The sequence below is a fragment of the Pelodiscus sinensis genome, chromosome 3, assembly GCF_049634645.1.
Source record: "Pelodiscus sinensis isolate JC-2024 chromosome 3, ASM4963464v1, whole genome shotgun sequence".
NCBI classification, from domain to species: Eukaryota; Metazoa; Chordata; order Testudines; family Trionychidae; genus Pelodiscus; species Pelodiscus sinensis.
In genome coordinates, this window is record NC_134713.1 from 46,486,690 (window position 1) to 46,506,123 (window position 19,434).

The following is a 19,434-nucleotide window of genomic DNA, read 5'->3' on the forward strand; positions in this document are numbered from 1 at the left end:
AATGTAGTATAAATGGATTTGAACATATCAGTTGCACAACTGCCTGGAGTGGATGGTTGGTGTTGAATTTGTTGTTGCTGTTGTTTTTTTTCAGTAATCAAAACACACTTTGCCAGAAGACAATGCCCACATCCAGTGTCAGTAATTTACTGCTTGTTCTAAGGAATTTCTCCCCCATGGTTGCTAATCGTTCAATTATGTGTAATGTAGTTTAATTTGTTAGCCCTCCAGCAGCTAAGTTCTGGACAAATGAACAGAATGTGAGGAACACTTTGATACACGTTGCCTAGGAAAACAGCAAGGATATAGGGAAACTGACCTAACAAATGCTCTGATACTGCAAATTTTGTTGGGTTGTATGGTATCATGAAAATCTAATGTAAAATTAATGTCCCTTTTCCTTAGAAATATAGTGTTGTGGAAATAAAAATGACTGATATATGCTGTATTAAGCACAGGAATTGTCAGAACAGTGATTCACCTAGTTCAGTAGCCTGTCTCTGACAGTACCCAGTACCAAATGCATTAAAGGAAGGTATGAAAAATATTTCAGCAAGGTAGATTGGGTGTGTCTATTCAAACATTTCTGTTCCATTTATTATTGTGTTCACCTTTATTCTGTTGTCTACTTTCTAAAGTTAACAGTTGCATGGTCTTTTTCCTGCCAGTAATTATTATTACTTCCATTCTTTGAACCCTCTCTTTTCTACTACACTCTTTCTTTAAAAAAAGCTTACCAACCTAGACACAGAATAGTAACAGAATTTGTACAGAAGTGTTATAATTGATTTGTGTAATGAGTGGGCCCATTTTAAATTTCTGTTTTTCAATGAGAATGACTTTTGATTCAAGGGAAATTTTTACAAAAAATTCCAGTTTAGTAAAAATATTCATGGTTTTGATTGCTGACAACTGAAAAAAAATTGAAGTTTTCCGTTTTTCAACAAATAATTTGAACTGTTCTTATATCTTGGTGGGTTCTGAATTAACTACAAAACTCAGCAAAGAGATTTAGTCCCATTGTGAATAACTCAGTGAAAATCTCTGGTGTATAAGCAGTAGAAGACAAAAATGAAAACAGTTTTTAAAGAATGGAAATACTTAATACTATGTCATGATTAGTCATAATTATTGCATGTCAGCAAATGATTCCCCTCTCCACACTCCCTCCACACACACACACACACACACACCCACACATACACACAAACACAAAAGAAGTTTTTGCTTGATATGTTGCAGAAAGGGTAACTTCTGGAGTGTTCAAAAGGGGGTCTAATGTGATCAGAATAATAAGCAAGGAATAGAATCCTACGGTATGTCTACACAGCAGATTATTTAAGAATAAATGATGTTATTAATAACACTACAAGCCTTTGTCAAGCTGGAGGACTTCTTACTCGGACTCATGGTAACCCTCATTTCATGAGAAGTAAGGGAAGTCAAAGGAAGAGTGTTCTTCCTTCCACTTCTTGGTGTGTAGATAGCACCAAAATCCAAATTAAGCTATTTCAACTTCAGCTACGTAATTGACACAACTGACATAGGTGAAGTTGCGTAGCTTAATTCGACTTTAGCCCTGCTACGTAGACATACTATTAGTGACTATGTTTTGTACAGATTGTGGAAAGAGTGAAAGTGGATAATGGTATGAAGGATCAAGAGATTACACTATAGCATAGTACCATATAGATCAGAGTTTTTGCTGTCTAAACTGAAAGATAGGCTCAAACCTTAAGGACAGTGTAAAGGAAGAAGTGACAGAATTTGTGTGTAGCCTGAACTGGAGGGACAAAGATAAGGGACTGAGTGACAAGGAGTATAATGAAGCAAAATACAGGACTATGTAGCACTTTAAAGACAAACAAGATGGTTTATTAGATGATGAGCTTTCGTGGGCCAGACCCACTTCCTCAGATCAAGTAGTGGAAGAAAATAGTCACAACCATATATACCATGGTATATATGGTTGTGACTGTTTTCTTCCACTACTTGATCTGAGGAAGTGGGTCTGGCCCACGAAAGCTCATCATCTAATAAACCATCTTGTTTGTCTTTAAAGTGCTACATAGTCCTGTATTTTGCTTCAGCTACACCAGACTAACACGGCTACATTTCTATTACTATTCTACATGTAAGGAGTATAATGGTTTCTTCAACAAAGAGAAACTTAGTTTTGACCATGTTGAATTAAAGATGTCAGCAAGACACTCAAGAAGAGATGTCAGTGATAAAGGCAAAGATATAGATTGGTTGAAGTGAGATGCCAGGAATCCAGTGGTAGGATTTCTAAATTGTCAATACAGGGAAGCCGTGTCATAGATAAGAACACAGAATGGAGAGAGAAGAAAAGTGGGCCAAGAATATAGTCTTGAGGATCCTTACAGTAAGAAGGAGATATGCCAAAAGAATGGCAAGAGACCCACAAAGTTCCCAGAACAACCTCTCTGTGGCTGCCCAACCATGCTTAGTAGAATCGTTATTATCAGTACTTTCAAGCTATATATGAATGTAGGAGGGAGGAAGGGAGGGTTGGCCAGGACTTTTTTAACCAACAAAGTTCCAGCTTCAATTGAAATGAATGGCAAAACTGCTTGAGCAAGATAGTTTGGTAATGACTTGTTTTCATATTTCAGTCTTTAATTTAAGTACTGGATAGCAGTCTTTGTGAGTAATTTGTGTCTTAGTTTCATACATAGACATAAATTACTTAATATAAGGTCATATATTAAGGAAGAAAAAACATTTGTGAAACGGACACTCAATTCTTTAATAATTCATGTATTCAGTCATCATGTTTTGTACATAATTTTCATTGAAATGAAAACTTAGTGGAGAACTATTAGTAAATTTAAGGTTTTTTTAATTACTTGGGACAACAGTTTTAGAGCATTTTTACATAATTGTATGAACAGGTCAATCCTCCTTTCTTTGTGCTCCCCAAATTTCCACTGAAGTGAGTGGGTTTTTAAGCATACATGGCATAGGATGAGGAATAGCACTCTTGTCCTTTAAGAATGCCTCAAAAACCACTAACAATCCAGTACTGGTCATACACACAGCTATACATTCTCATTGTGGTGCCTGTAAAAGCACAACAGGGTCAAAAACCTGGTTTGTTTGGGATCCATTTGTCTTACAGGCCAAACCCAGAGTCTGCATGTAACTACCTGCAGGCAAATTTGAACCAGGGACATCTGGAGCTTAGCACAAGAGCCACTAAAGCTTGAGTTATAAAGCCGGTTGCCTGGCTTCTTAGGTTGTAGAGCTCACTCATTCTTAGCTCTTGCTGTAAGTGGTCTAAGTGCCACTACATGGGACAGAGTATGGATTACATGTACTCATGCACGATATCACTGACCTGAATGTGATTTTAGAGGAGCAAGCACTATGTGGGAAGTTTGGTGTATGGGGCGAAAGCCTGCTCCTAGCACACTGCTCATCTAAAACAGGCTGAACACTGAAGAGGTTCCTGGTAATCATAAGGATGGCATTCTCCCCCAAACTATCATACCGCTCAACAAGTTTCATGGGACCGACCTGCTTTGGCCCCTCTTTCCTGGCTGAAATTGAAATTTTCCCACATTTAGTGGCACTTACAGTTGTGCACACATTACAAACTGTGGACCCCATTGGCAGGGGCGGAACTAGGGAGGGCAAAGGCTTTAGCAGCTCCTAGGCATGCCTCCTGGCTATAGAGGAGCTCAGGGATAATGACAGACACATCTGGGAGGGCCAGGCTGGAAAGTGAGGCTGGAGCATGGCACAGATTTGATGGGTAAGGTACTAGGGCATTCAGCTGCAGCAGAGCAGTGACCAGTTGTGGCCTGCTTTAGTCATTTGAAATGTTAGGAGGGTTGAGTCACCAGCATATGGCCTTGTCTGATACTGCACTGATTCCTCTGACTCGCTTTTATGTGATTTACATAGTAATCACTGACCCTCTCATGACTTATTCTTAAGACCCCTTCCTACTGAGACATAAGGAAGGGTGCATCTACACTGCACCATATCTCAAAAAAAGATACGCAATTTGAGCTATGCAAATTGTGTATCTTTTTTCAATGCTATTTCGAAATAGCTTATTTTGTAATTTGGCGCTGTCTATACAGTGCCAAATTTCAAAATGAAGCACTATTCCAAAATGTCCCTTACTCCTCATAGAATGAGGTTTACAGGGACATTGGAATAGCAAGCCCGAAATAACAGGCTTGCTGTGAAGACACGGGATAGCTATTTTGGGATACTCTGGTATCCTGAAATAGCGTTGCAGTGTAGACAAAGCCAGGGAATCCCCACAAAGCTGTGTTTCATGACAGTTGGAGCTCATCCCCCTTGTATGGGCTTCCTTTGTTCCGCCTCCTCCAATGACCTGCATATAGCAGAATCATACTGATTAAACTACCTGGACATTTGGATGTGATTGAGATCTGACACTGAAGTAGTGTCAATATTCACTTAGTCTAGTGGATTTGTAATCCTTTGTGAATTATAAACCTTTTCAGTATTGCTGAAATACCCACTTGTATCTGCTACAAGGCTGCATTTCCACTTCTAGCCTAACTCTACAATTTATGAACTGTTTTGGAATCCTGAGGCTTGTAAGTAGCTATACAAATATAAATTTATGAGTATGCCAAACAATGGCTTCCCCTTGCACCTTCCAGGTCAAATTTATCCATCATGTCTTTGCTTCCAATCTTGCTTCCACCTATAATAACTCTCTATGTTCCATTCTACCCTCACCTGCTTCACCCCCAGCCTAAAGGCACACATTAATCTGCTTTATGTCATTATTCACTCTTATTTTTGAGGTTGTTACTTCACCTCTAATGCCTCCACCAATTGTTCCTCTCTAAAACATCCTTTACCCAAGAGGCCTATCAAACCCCCATCCAGATCTTACAACGTGTTCACAGAAAAGAACAGGAAATGTCTCTGAAAAGGAATTGGAGACCACACTGCTTTTTCCCTTTCTGCATTTTTAGGGTGTGTGTGTGTGTATGTGTGAGATCCATGGGAGTGGCACCAAAACAAGGACTGAAAAACTGAGTAAGGAATTCCAAATTTGGTCCACAACTTGTCAATATTAATAAATATTTTAAAGCAAGACGAATGAAAGGAAATGGTCATATTATGTTCCAGACTACTATTGACTATGGACTGGTTATATACTATATTGTATACATTAAATAAACTTCATCTCCGCACCGTCAGAGACCTTTCTTTCTACCAATTTCCCCAGCAGATGTGAAAAAGCCTAGGTAGCTTTTGATTACTGATGTATGGCTTGGAGTGAACACTGTTTATGGAAGTGCATGCTATCATCTTATATATTATCTTAGGTGCTTCTGAAAATGCATAAGCTTATGGAAATAAAAATGTTTGCATAATTGCCAGCACTTGGTATCTTCCATGCTTCTACAGTGATGCACTGATTTCAAGGAACTGTAGTTTCAGAGCTGGTCTAACTGACAGTACTCAAGGAATAATATCTCTAGCTGTCTGAAACATCTTGCTTCATTTTTAGGTCAAAGGACTCCTCTCCCCTCCCCCCCTCCCCCCCCCCCCCCCCCAATTGACTGTGAATCTGAGAACTCTTCTGTTGTCTCAGTTCTGATTTGGGGGGAGTGAAGTCCTAAAACAAATGAATGTGAGCAGGACAACAAGGAGACAGCTTTATCATTCAATTTGAAAAATATGAAAGGGAAGGATGAACTTTTTTGAGAGTTATATATTTAGAAGGTGAAGTAACTAGTCTGGATGTGTCTCTGCCTTTTTACTTAATGGAATAAGAGTTTCTTATCTGTGTGTTACAAGCTCCATGCTGCTGACTGCTGAAGGAGATTCTCCTTTATTCAAGTGATTGAACTCTGTGCTTTTAGAACAGTACAATCTAAGTTCTATCTTTATTCTTGTCATGAAGTTCCAAGTGTGTGTTGTGATAGCATTGCAACAATTGCTTCTTAGAAGGCTAGGGATATGTAATAGTATTTACATTACCTAGTAAGTCTGACTCTGCCTTAAGAAATTAGAGGTGGACAGAAGACACAATTTGTTTCATACCTTAATTTTAACACCCCAAAATTTGGGAACTTTTTGAATTGGATCTTTTGATTTGACTACTTTTGAGTACATGGAACATTTGCAAAATATGGATTTAAATATTGGTTTGCATTTAACCCCCTCTCCCAAAAATTTGTGTTCAGATCTAAGGATTTGGTTCTTAGATAAACATATTCAAAATAAATAATATTTTAATTGTAAAAGAAAACATTTGGGATAAATCTAATACTCTTTAAGCTGAGAAAACTCCCAGAATAATAAGCTGGCACCAACAGAATATTGTTTTAGTACTGAGTAAAGGCAGCAGAATTTAATTCATTATGAATATTTTGTAAGAGTAAGAAAACGGTAATATTTTGTGAGAGCAAGAAAACGGTAATATTTTGGATTTTGTTAATTTTTTTCTGATATTGTAAAACTTTTTCCCCTTATCTTAAGCTGCTATTTTTCAATGAAAATCAAATTTCAAACTATGTATTTCTAACTAAGCTAAAACAATGCAAAGAAAACACATTATTTTAAAAATAATTCTTGTCCCATCTCTATTTTGTACCTTGCAAATGCACAAAAAAATACACAGGAACATAGAACTTAGGCTTCCCCAAAGGCAAATGGACTCTCAAGAGTTCTGAGTTATATTTTTAAATACAGGTGAATTTGACAATTGGCAAAACAAGATCTCCATTTCCTTATAGATCCCTACCTAGGTTTTGAACTATAATTTACCAAATGGTCGATGATGTAGATGAGGCAAGGTGAGTGAAGAAATACCTTGTATTGGACAAGCTTTTGATCTTTCACACAGCTCTTCTTCAGACCTGGCCTGTGTAAGCTCAAAAGCTGGTTTCTCTCACCAATAGAAGTTGATCCAATATAAGATATTACCTCCCCACTTTGTATCTTTAATATCGTGGGACCAACACAGCTACAGCCACATGGCATTCAATGATTTAGCTGGTCAACTGGAGTATAAAATAGCACACATTTATGAAGCAAAAAGGACTAATGGAAGGCTGAAGAAATTATTCCTATTTTCATTTTACAGTTTAGAAACTGGCTTTGTGAATTAAGTGGAAAATTGCAGCAATCTGAAAATCTTGATAAGAATTCCACTGGCCTTTAATACATGCAAATATTTAAAATGATCTAGAAGGTAAAGAAGATGAAGTCTATGCAGAAAAAATCCACTTGCCTGTCTACTGATCTCATACATTAAACATGATTACAATGAAAGCTGACCATAGTGTATTTTTTCATTGTTCTATACTTGTAAAGTATCCTCTCTTTAAAAGATTACCTTTTAGAATTTAATTGCTTCTAGGTAAGAGTAGCAGTGTAGAACTATTCATGCATCCAAATGTCCTGTCTTGTTCAAAATGTAACTTGAATGATTACAGTATGTCTACCAGATTTTTTCCCATGGATTGAATTGTTTGGCATCTGCAAAATTGCCTGTCAGTGCATCTTTAGCAAATTCTCTACGTCTAAGAAAGCAGAATTTTTAAAATGCTAGATAGCCTTATAATGAGTCACATATTAACCCGTGGATCTAGAATATCAAATTTTGGAAAGGGTGATAATGTTTTCTAACATCGGTTAAAGAATATTATAGATGGAAATTATTTGCCCTTGCAAGTTAGCGAAGCTATCTGAGAACCATCATCATACATGCTTTTTAGTCTGGCACCTAACAATGCTCACTAACAATATTGTTTGTACGACTGACCACTTCCCAGGATCACAGCTAACATGTTCAAAGTCATTACACCAATAGAGTCAATGCTAACTTTCTGTTTACTGATCCACCAGTTTAATTTTTATTCCTTCAAAGAAGCCACAGTCTATTAGTAGTAATGAACTGGCTTTGCAAACACTTCCCAAATAGTCTTATTGAACAACACTAAGATATGAGTAAGCTCTCTGCTTCATTTGCTTTTCTTAGTCCATTCTTCACATTAGATGTATTGGCCTTCTAGGCCTCTTAGGACTAATAATTGAAAACATCATCCCTACATAGGAGCAATTGTCACCGCAGGAAATGTTAATGAAAAAGGAAATGTCAAGAAACTGAAGGCTTTCCAGTAGCCAGCAAGCCTATGGGAAATGTAGTCTCTGCTCAAGAAAATATTTCAATTTTTAGTGAACAAGAAATGACCGCTTGTAAATGGCAGTTTCTGGTAGACAGGCAGGGTTTGTAAACACTTTCCTATATAAAAAGCAGGCCAGAAGTGCCATACAACATTTGATCAGGTCCAGTTACATGTACAGTAACGGCTAATGCCAATTGTTCAATATTAATGCTGACAAGGAATTTGGGGAGGTTAAAATAATTTAATTGTGTTCCTGAGCAGTACAGTAGTTTAACTTCTTACCCGTCTGGTCAGGAGAAGGGTCGAATTTAATTCCTGGAGTGCTGCCTGTGTTTTTATAAGCTGTTGGTTGTCTCCTATTGGAATATTCCATGTTACTGCCTTCTGATTGTTGCTGATCAGACTCACCAAAGCTGTGAACCAAGAGGGGCTTGTTTTGCAGCCCTTCTACATAATTGTCTATGTAGAGGAGCTTTTGACTCTCCCCTCCAAAATGAAGTAAAAAAGATTCAAAGGATCTGCCATGTTTGTTGTCTGCTTTTTCATTGGGTTTTGGCACATGTGTATGGGAAGAAGTTCTACTGGGCTTGGCAGTGTATTTGGCCCTGTTACCAAGCAAAGGAGTGTTTCTGAGTAGGTTTTTCAGCTCTTGCCATGTTTGTTTTGAAACTCCAGACCCCAGCATGAAAGATTCTTCAGTGCTTTTTTCCTGGGTTGCTAACGTATTACCTTTATTCTCTTTCTCTGTTGCATCTTCATCTTCTGTTCCCCTACATTTATCCTCATTGCTTGCTGTCTCTGTCACCCCAGATTTATCTTCTCTGCTTGCTGTATCTGAACTCCCAGATTTTCCTCCTTTGCTTTCAGGCTCCATTCCTAAAGGCTGATTCCCATTGCTTGATGTCTGTATTTCCTCAGGCTTCTCCACCTTTCTTTCTACCACTCTTCTGCCTTCATCATTCTTGTGGACTCCTTCTGTTTTCTTTAATATGTCCTCTTTCATGTTGACTTCCCTAGGGAAGCTCCCATTTCCCTCACCCATTGGACCTTGCATATTAGGGAAATTAGATGATTTTTGAAGGGATGGATTTGCAGGTGGTTCTATCTGACCAGTTGCTCTTTGCAGGTAAGAATGTTCAGAGGTTTTTGTCTGATTGGAGATCTCCATTTTCTCACATTCTAGTGGGAGATGGTGTTTTGCAGTGACTTTGACTCCTCTTGTTCTTCTTAAACCACATATACTGCTGCCATCAGCTTCATCATTGTCATTTCCAACTGTGTTCTGTAATCATCAACAAAATATACAGCCAAATAATACACATGAATGAAATAAAGCTCGAGTAACACAAGACAGGGAGTAGCTTCAACAACTGTATTTTATTATCATAAGGGAATTCTATTGTTTCTTGCTGAAAAAGAGTTCTGTGTGGGAAATTGCTTACCAAATCATTTGGCTGCACTGATGTTATCCTCTTGAAGGATTCTCATTTTGGGGTTTTAGTTCCTTTTAGAGCAAGACTGGTTCAGGTCCCTATTCTTCAGGTATTTTGACTATCGAGGCAGGTTTAAAAGGGTTCACCACAACCTAGATTCCCTGCTGCCTAGTGTGTGCAACCCCTTGCAAAGTATAGCTGCTTTTTAAATATGAGAAAAATGTTTTTTTAATACAGCCAAATGCTAAATGAATACACCCAGGAACAATAAATGTAGACCATAAGTACAGAATTGGAAACTGTATCTGGGAAAGAAGTGAATGTGCAAAGGATTTAGGAGTCAAACTGCACAACCAACAGAACATGAGAACCCGATTTGATGCTGTGGCAAACGGAGTTAAAGTGATCCTGTAGGAGTAGATAGGTGATTTTATCTGTGTAGTTTTGATGGTGAGATCAACTTTGGAATACTGGGTACAGTTCTGTTGTCCCCATTTTAAAAAGGATGTGGAAAACTGAAATGTGTTCAGGAAAGCGCCCCCAAAATTATTTGAGGGTTGGAAAAAATACCTTACAGTGACAGATTGAAAGAACTGTTCAGTTTACTGAAAGGAATATTGAAAGGTGACTAGATTAGTGTGTAAATATCTTCAGAGGGAGAAAATACCAGGTATTAAAAGGCTCTTTAATCTAGCTGAAAAAGGCAAACAAGAACCAGTAGCTCAAAGCAAATTCAAACTGGAAATAAGGCATACATTTTTAAGGGTTTAACCACTGGTACAAACTACCACTGCAGGTGACCTATCTCTTGATGTCTTCAAATCAGGATTTTTGAGGGGATATGCTTTAGCCAAATACAGGTTGGCTACGTCTACATTGGCCCCTTTTCCGAAAGGGGCATGCTAATTTTCCAGGTCGTAATAGGGAAATCCGCGGGGGATTTAAATATCCCCCGTGGCATTTAAATAAAAATGTCCGCCGCTTTTGAGGGTTGGAAAAAATACCTTCAAAGTAGGAATAAGAGATCCTCCGGAAAAGGGCTTTTTTCCGGAGGATCGGGGCCAGTGTAGACGCTCTTTTCCGGCTTTTCTACAAGCCGGAAAAAAGCGGCGGACATTTTTATTTAAATGCCGTGGGGGATATTTAAATCCCCCGCGGATTTCCCTATTACGACCTGGAAAATTAGCATGCCCCTTTCGGAAAAGGGACCAATGTAGACGTAGCCGTTATGTTACTGGGCTCAATCTAGAGCTAATTATGGGTATGTCTACACTAGGAAATTATTTCAAAATAACTTATTTTGAAATAATAACTCCTGAAATAACTATTTCGAAATAGCAAGTCCACACTACGAAGAAGCCTCAGAATAAGTCTGAGGCAGACTCCCATAATGAGGATGCCTTGACTTAGAGCCCCAGGAAGCACTGGGGAATAATTACTTTGAATGAATCCGGGGAATAGTTATTTTGAAACAAATGTTATTCCTCTTGGAAAGCAGGAATTATTATTTTGAAATAATAAGCCCATTACTGTATTTTGAAAGAATGGGCTTGGTAGTGTAGATGCTCCACTTGTTATTTTGAAATAAGGGGAGTTATTTCAAATAACTCAGGGTATGTCTACACTACCCTCCTAGTTCAAACTAGGAGGGTAATGTAGGCATACCGCACTTGCAAATGAAGCCCGGGATTTGAATTTCCCGGGCTTCATTTGCATAAGCGGGGCACCGCCATTTTTAAAACCCCGCTGGTTCATTTCACGAGGAGTAACGGTAGTTCGAACTAGGAAGCCTAGTTCGAACTACCTAGTTCGTGCCCCGTGTAGCCGCGCTGCACGGGGTTCGAACCAGCGGGGTTTTAAAAATGGCGGCGCCCCACTTATGCAAATGAAGCCCGGGAAATTCAAATCCCGGGCTTCATTTGCAAGTGCGGTATGCCTACATTACCCTCCTAGTTTGAACTAGCGGGGTAGTGTAGACATACCCTCACTAGTGTACACCAGGGCTATGCAATATTTACCTGTGACATATAGGAGGTCAGACCAAATGAACTAATAGTCCCATCTCACCTTAAATTCTATGAAATTTATGTTCTATTCAGTTTCTCCTACTTAGCAAGGATAAAGCATCCAGAATGAGACACAAATTTGAAATTATCAAAAATGTACCTCAGGGAAAGATCCAAAAAACGTGTGAGAGAAAAGCCTCATGAAAAATAACCTTATCAACAGGAGGAGTGAGAATCCTACAAGATGAAATTTTCAAAGAAAGAGAATTACACGGTACATAATTTCCCTTTCTCTAAAGATGCCTTCTGGAGAACAAGTAGTTTTAGGGCTGTCAGAGCAGAAAATGAGGATAAAGCCACAACATGCAGCAACAAAAAGTTAAATGCCAACAGTTTGCAAGTAGCTTGCTTTTTAAAAATTACATTAATATATACAGGATTTTACACATGCAACACCATACATGACATTCAAGTCTGCAGAAATACATAGCATTCAGTGGGAAAAAAAAAGGTAGCTTATCCCAAAATAAAACTATACTATTATTACATAAACAACAACAAATATGACAATATAGCACCTTTTGCTTTAAATGTATATATTGAACTGAATGATTAAGCCAAACTTCCCTGGCATGCTTAAATCAACCTTAAATGTATATATAAAAAGCTAATAGAAAAAAATTAAATGTTCTGAGTTTGAGCTTATTGATATGCTGAAGACACTTGGGTCTAAGTCTTCAAACTCACCAAATTTATATTCTGCACTTCCATTTTTTTTCTGGACAGAAGCAAATTGGATGCTAAACTAGAGAAGACAAGATGTTTATTGGCAGATGGAAACATTTAGAATAATAGAAATTGTTGTGTGTAGCACATATTAGCAGTAGCATTTGCCCATCCTCTGCCAAGATGATTAATGGCTTCCTTTTATCAAGGATCCCTGACTACTCTTTGATTAGCAGCGATGGCTCATTTTAGCTTTGTCCAGCTCTGTCTGGCCAAGATGATGTGATTTGTCCTCTGCTAAAACAGACCTCACAATAGTCTTTCAAACCTCTCTCATCCTCACTTTAGACTATTGTCTTGTGCTCTATTTAATAAAACCTTTAAATGCAACCCAAAATGGATGTGACTACAGTATTCAGCTGTCTGCCAACATTCTAAGGAATATAAGCCAAGAAGCACATAACACCTGTGGTCAGGTCTTTATACCAGTTTCCTTATAACATCCAGGTGCAATTAAAAGTGGTTAGTGGGAGCATTTGGCACAAAAGATTTACTTTCCTTATTTTATATTTAACATATATATTTACTTCCATTTATACATGAATCTGTTAAAAAAACTGCTATATTTGTTGTTGACATGCAAATACAATGTTCTGTGTTATCCTTATCTTTCTGCTCAGCCTAACCCTCCTCGCCAATAATAAACAGATCCAGTTCCTAGAATTGTGCCAACATTGCAGCTGCTGATGGAAACACTAATGCAGACTGAAAAGCCAAATACATTTAATGTTTCCCATTAACAATAGAGATTCACTAGGGGAGAAGAGGGACTAATGTTTGTCAGATAGGATAAGGCACAAAATCACTGGGGGAAAAAAAGGTTTTTTCCAACTTTCTAAGGGGGTTCTACAGATTGAAATGTTTTCTTTGGAACAAAAAAGAGCTCAAGCTAGGAAATCATCTAGAAATGACAATATTTCTAAAGAATTTACTGTAACGTTAAACTCTTTTTTCCTTGGTACAGCCTGGCATTATAAAAATATTGTCTTCCCTAAGTGCTTTCTTTTTTAAAAATCAGTCTTTACACATGCCTTCATTTTCTGAAATAATTTGAAGCCATTATCTTATTCTTAACAACATCTGCATTTGTTCTCATTTATGCTTCCTATTGCATTCCTATGCTGGTCAAGGCTGTCCATTTCAAAAACACTTTAATCTACTCTTTGATATGTAAGGTGATGTGGAACTCAGTGTTATCATAATGTCCACAGTGCTGATCTCTGAAAAGTATATACACAGAATATAACCATTGTGGTCATGCTAACAGCAACCAGGAAATCTGACCATAAACTTTCAGTTCTTAACCAAGAGTTTGGACCATATATTTTCTGTTCTTATGACAACCACATTTATGATCACTAGACAGAACAGAATCACTTCAAATAAATAGACAGTATGAGAAAACCATCCATCCACATAGTAATGCCACTCTAAACATTTTCATCAACCGAGTTATAATCCATACTGCAATAAATAACCTCTTCCAATTAACAGACACAAGGGAAACTGCTGGCTACATATATATCTACTAACGGTCCCAGTGCAAACACTCTAAGGCTGTGTCCAGACTCAGGGGTTTTTTCGAAAAAAGTAGCCTTTTTTCGAAAAAACTTCACCTGCATCTAGACTACAGCCACGTTCTTTCGAAATTAAATCGAAAAAACGCGGCTTTTCTTTTGACGGCGGTAAACCTCATTTCACGAGGAAGAACGCCTTTTTTCAAAAGCCTTTTTGAAAAAAGGCGTTCTTGAATGCCAACAGGACTTTTTAGAAAGAGAGCATCCAGACTCACTCACTGCTTTCTTTCGAAAAAGCGGCTTGCTTTTTTGAAAGTTCCACTTGCAGTCTAGACGCTCTTTTTCGAAAGAGGCTTTTTCGAAAGTATCTTTCGAAAAAGCCTCTTTCGAAAGAGGCTTGCAGTCTAGACATAGCCTAATAGATCTCAGGCACTGTGTCAAGATTTTTTTTCCTGAAAAGAAACTAGGAAGTTGGAACAAATATTTGTATTTTCCTCCGGCTTTCTGTTTGCTTCCTGATCTGCTGTAAGTCTGTTCAAGCATAGGATTTCTAAATGCCATCAAAATGCTTTGGCAAATTAGATAGATAGACACAGACAGACAGACAGACAGACAGGAAGGAGCTTCTATCTATCTGTCTGCCTGTCTGCTGTCTGTCTAATGTGGCATTTGAGAGGAAGGTGAGGGAAAATAAAGTAACTTAAGAAGTAGCAATTATGGTGAAACAATTGCAAAAAGCATCCAGTATCATGGTAAAGGGAAACAGAAACAATGGTGTCACTCTAGCAGGTACTAGCACACATCTAATTAAGATGAGGTAATCTAATTCACCCTCTGTTGGACTATCAACAATAACAACAAAAAATGCAAACTTACTACTAGTATACACATGGTCAAAAGTGAATTTGACTAACTCTGGTCTGTCTCATTTGCTTGTTCCCCCTTTCTTTCATATAATGAAATTGTTTCAGTTGTTAACTTATTTAAGACTTAAAAACCATAGTTTTTATTAGGCCTGGGTAGAGAATGAAAGTTATGTTGCATGATGGAAATGTTTTGAAATTTTCTTCATTCTGAAGTGGAATGAAAACTGAACTGTTCAATATTCTCTGCAAAGGACACATCTGAAAAAAAACCCTTTTGTTTTGGACCAATCAAAACATTGCTTTTCAACAAAATCAAAATATTTGATCTTTAGCTTGCATTATTATAATAAAAATGTAAAAAATTGAAATAAAGTTGTTTCAAAATGTAAAAATTTAAGTTCTCCAGCCTGGGAATGTTGAAATGGGATGTTTCAGCTATTTCCACCCCCTTTGTTTGCTATAAGGGAGGTATCACAAGCTTCTACCAGATTTTCTCTCTTTGCACTGTTACATGGGCATAGTCTTAACAAAGACTAGTTCTGGAAGATTTGAGAAGAGCAGGGCCCAAAGGTGATCAATAACATTGTGTTATGCAACTCAAAGAGGGTTTCAGGAAGTGGGGGGGGGGGTTGCCCATGTAAACCTATTGGGGGACTAGTAGGTGAAACAATAAACACACAAGCAGGGTTCACACCTATTGACCTTCTAACCTGAGGACCAGACACTATTTTATTGCTTCTGAGAATGAAATCTAAGTTGTTAGCTGGGTAACAAGAACCTTTTCAAGTTGTTTGTTGATCATCCTTGTGGACTACAAGGTCCATTTGTCAAAGAGGCAAACAGAGATTAGGCTCCACTATGTGAATCTACATAAGCACAGAAAACTACAGGTATATCAGTACTTTAGATTTTACAAAAGGATTTTTGCAGATCCTTGTCTTACCTACACTGCAAGAAAAAATAGCCTTCTGAATACCCTTCATGCTCTTACAGGTCAGGAGAATTCCATTCAGCTTATATGATAAACCTGCAATATTTCAATAATTACCAGAGCAGGTGATCAGGCTGGAATGAGCCTGAGCAACAAATATGAGCTGTTCTCCAACCATTGGCGGAAGCAGATCCATGGACAATCCAGCCTAATGCAAGCTGGTGAATGAAGAAGCCACTAATTGGGTTATAACATGGGAGGAGGACCCATTTAGTACTCTAGTTAACCATGTGCAGCCATTGGTGGCTTGTCCTTTTCCTTCTACAAAGAATAAGGGAAGACGAATCATTAAGCCAGATGACTAGTACAGGCAATTTGTTCCTGGTTTTACAACCATCATGGTCCCTCTGATGGACTTTTACGAAGAAGATTCACTGATTAACAATTGTGAAAAGGCCCTTGAAAAATGGGTCATGCAAGGGACTATTCTTCAATATGTATTTCTCAAGAATTCGCTTTGCAGACAAACAGGCTGTGTCTACATTGGCATCCCTTTCCGGAAAAGGGATGCTAATGAGACACATCGCAATTGCAAATCTGCGGGGGATTTAAATATCCCCCGCGGCATTTGCATTTACATGGCGGCCGCTTTTTTCCGGCTTGGGGATAAGCCGGAGAAAAGCGCCAGTCTAGACATGATTCTCCGGAAAATAAGCCCTTTTCCGGAGGATTTCTTATTCCTACTTGAAAGTAGGGGTACTTGAGAAAAGTCTGAGGGGTACGTCAACACAAATGAAATTTGAAGAAAATTGAATTTATGTTTTAAGTTTTACAGCGCTTTATTATTTTTGTACTTTTTACACCCAAAAATGTCATCACCCACCTGGCTACAATTAAGTTGTTTAAACAAATGTGTTGCAATGGTAGAAAAAAAATTGTGTGTCTGAAAACTGTAGGTGCTGGGGGTGCTTATAATTTTTTTAAAGGGGTACTTTATAACAAAAAAGGCTGAGAAACACTTCTCTGGGGTACAACATCATGCCAAAGCAAAACACACATTCTTTCACAGGAATTAGGGGAACTGGGAATTGATCGAGGATCCTGAGTTCTGTTGTGAGGGGTACAATATGTGTTACCCATCCCAGACAGAAATGAGCATCTGGACTATCTTGAGAGGTATAAAGATCAATTTGATTTTGCTTTGCTTTTCATTAGAGCCCAGGTTCTCAGCCTGGACCTCTCAGCTACTCAAGGGCATGCGGGCAGGTTAGAAACCCAGCCCCCTCTTCAGAAACTATTTACCGTTTTATTTTCCAAGGAACAGTGGGATGAGCTCAGATTGTTTTATGTGTTTTGCAGGATTATTTTTGTTTTCCTGTCCCTTTATTTCAGTCTGCAATCACACCTACAAGGAGAGAACCACATCCCTGAGACGTGAAGCTGAGAGGCAGCACCCTGCACGTCAAAACAGTACTACAGTACCCTGCAAAAGGGGGACGTGAGGGCTGAGAGAGGTGCCACCCTTATCCCAAGGGGGTGCATCGGTATTAGCTGTGACACCAGATCTATTAATGTACTTCCTGTGAAAAAAGCATGGCAATTAGTTTAATTCACATCTTCATTCTATTTTCACATACCTCATTTGTTGCCATAGTCTTACTCCCACACTAAAGCTTTGCATTAAACATGCAGTTATTGGATTAGCTTCTGAAGGCCATTGATTCTGAAACTGCCCCCTGTAACTGTGAGGTTCGTATTTGTAATAGCTGCTTTGACATCAGTGATGTCACTCTGGATTTATATCAGTGTAAATGGAATCAGAAATTAGCCTGCTGTTTCAGGAGCTTCTGATAAAGAATGGAATATGTAGGATGCTTCCACAAACAGATCTAATTTCCAATAGCACGTTTTGCAGGGTTTATTGCATGGTACAAGATATTTTATTGTCTCTTCCTGTGGCTTCCTGACCTGCTGTTAATTCAGAGCACAACATGTTCCCTGTGTATAGATCAAAAGCTTTGAACTAAAAGTCTGATAAGATGTTGCTCCACTCACAGCTCTTGAAAGCTGGAAATAAGAAAGTATTATGTATCAACAGATCTGTGTGGAAACCTTTCACAATCAATGTCTTACCTGATGAGCGTGATCTTCCTCCTTGTCCATCTCCAGAACATTCTGTTTCAAGTCCCTATCAGAAATGGTAACAGCCTTGTAATAAAATTGCACCCAGTATTTATAGGTACATCTACAATAAAGGTCAGTTAGAATGGGATTTCTATGAGTTTCTTTTCCCAGAAATCCATAGCAGATGATGAACCATTAAAAGCAAACCCGCATGTGTCATGTTCAAGAGTACAGTTTGCTGGAATAGTGTCAAAGTAGTAAACTGACAAGTGCACATTTCTAGTTGACTGCCTGAAAACAAAAGAGAACTGAGCTTAAAACTGTTTTGCTCAACTTTTTTCCTCACAAAAGGTTTTTGTTGTGCATTGAACTATTTTATTCTGGAACAGAATCCATTGTTAGGCTCCTTAGAAATAAAACCTTTACTGGACATTGTAACAGCAATATGTTGTTGGGGCACAAAGACAGGAATTTGAAAGGAAAAGCTCATTGCAAGAACAGAGTGTAACTGTAGGGTATTTAATGGCAGCCCTTGTTTATGGGGATCATGAGCTCTGCCCTGTGTGCATGTGTTTACACCTTCAAGTACTACCATAAAGTGCTTACCTAGCCCTATTAAGCTTGTGAGATGTGGTGGAATTCACAGCTCAGAGCCCAATTCATTTTTTAAGGAAAAGTGAAACCCATATGTAGTCAAATGATAGAGCTGCACTGCTTTCTAGTGCCAACATTAGGCAAAATCTGCCCCTCTATGATTTGGCTGCAGGCTTAGCCAAAGTCTCTAGCTGTTCTTTTTTCATGTCCTTTTTGCTGCATGAATTCTATAACCAAATAATTATTCATCCAGTCTCTTTTGCCAAGCTTTTATTAGGAGAAGCATTTATTTTCTCCTAGAATGTTTCTTGCTATGTGAGTATTACTTTCCAGATTAGATTTATAGGAGGTGCCTACTGTGAAATAGAAGAAATGTAGAAGACATTTTCAAAGATTGTCTTTTGCATTGTGCATTTATTTTATTACCAGGTGATATAAATCTCTAGTTTATGGGATTCTTCCCCTAACTTTTATAGTAACATTTTAATGCACCACAGTTTTCCAACAGTCCAACAAGAGAGAAACAGCCTTGCCATAAAATATTGTAGGAATTCTTTCCATTCTAGATCCAGATATGTAAACCTTTATTTTAGTTCATGATACCACTTTTTCAGGCAGAAAACATTACTACCATATTTTTAATACACATAGATGATCTGCTGTAGATACTTGCCTAACAGCAAAAAGAAACTATTGGGCTATGTCTACACTCGTGGCTTCTTGTGCTAGAAATATGCAAATGAGGCTAAGCGTGGAATATTGCCGAGACTCATTTGCATACTTAATGAGCCACCATTTTCCCAGAAGAGGCTCTTGCATCAGAAAGAGCTGTCTACACTGCCCCTTCTTGCACTATAAAACCCCTCTTGCACAATGCCATTATGCTTATTATTTTCAGGAATAACAGCATTTCGCAAGAGGGCTTTTATAGTGCAAGAAGGGGTAGTGTAGACAGCTCCTTCTGATGCAAGAGCCTCTTCTGGGAAAATGGTGGCTCATTAGGTATGCAAATGAGGCGTGG

The 19,434-nt window shown here is 38.3% G+C and overlaps 1 protein-coding gene across 2 annotated transcripts in view; it reads right to left on the minus strand.

The window, feature by feature from the left end:
• The window catches only part of LGSN (lengsin, lens protein with glutamine synthetase domain), a 31,218-nt gene extending 13,330 nt beyond the window's left edge, over positions 1 to 17,888 (minus strand). The window contains exons 1-2 of one of the 2 annotated variants that reach the window (XM_075923686.1): positions 17,829 to 17,888; positions 8,886 to 9,438 (exon numbers count right to left, since the gene is read on the minus strand). In XM_075923686.1, coding sequence (XP_075779801.1) covers positions 8,886 to 9,438; positions 17,829 to 17,858 — 583 coding nt within the window. In that variant the 5' untranslated portion in view covers positions 17,859 to 17,888. Of the gene's footprint in view, positions 1 to 8,438; positions 9,439 to 17,828 lie in introns of both variants that reach the window. The other variant, XM_075923685.1, reaches the window with a different exon arrangement.
• Between the last annotated feature and the right edge of the window lie 1,546 nt (positions 17,889 to 19,434).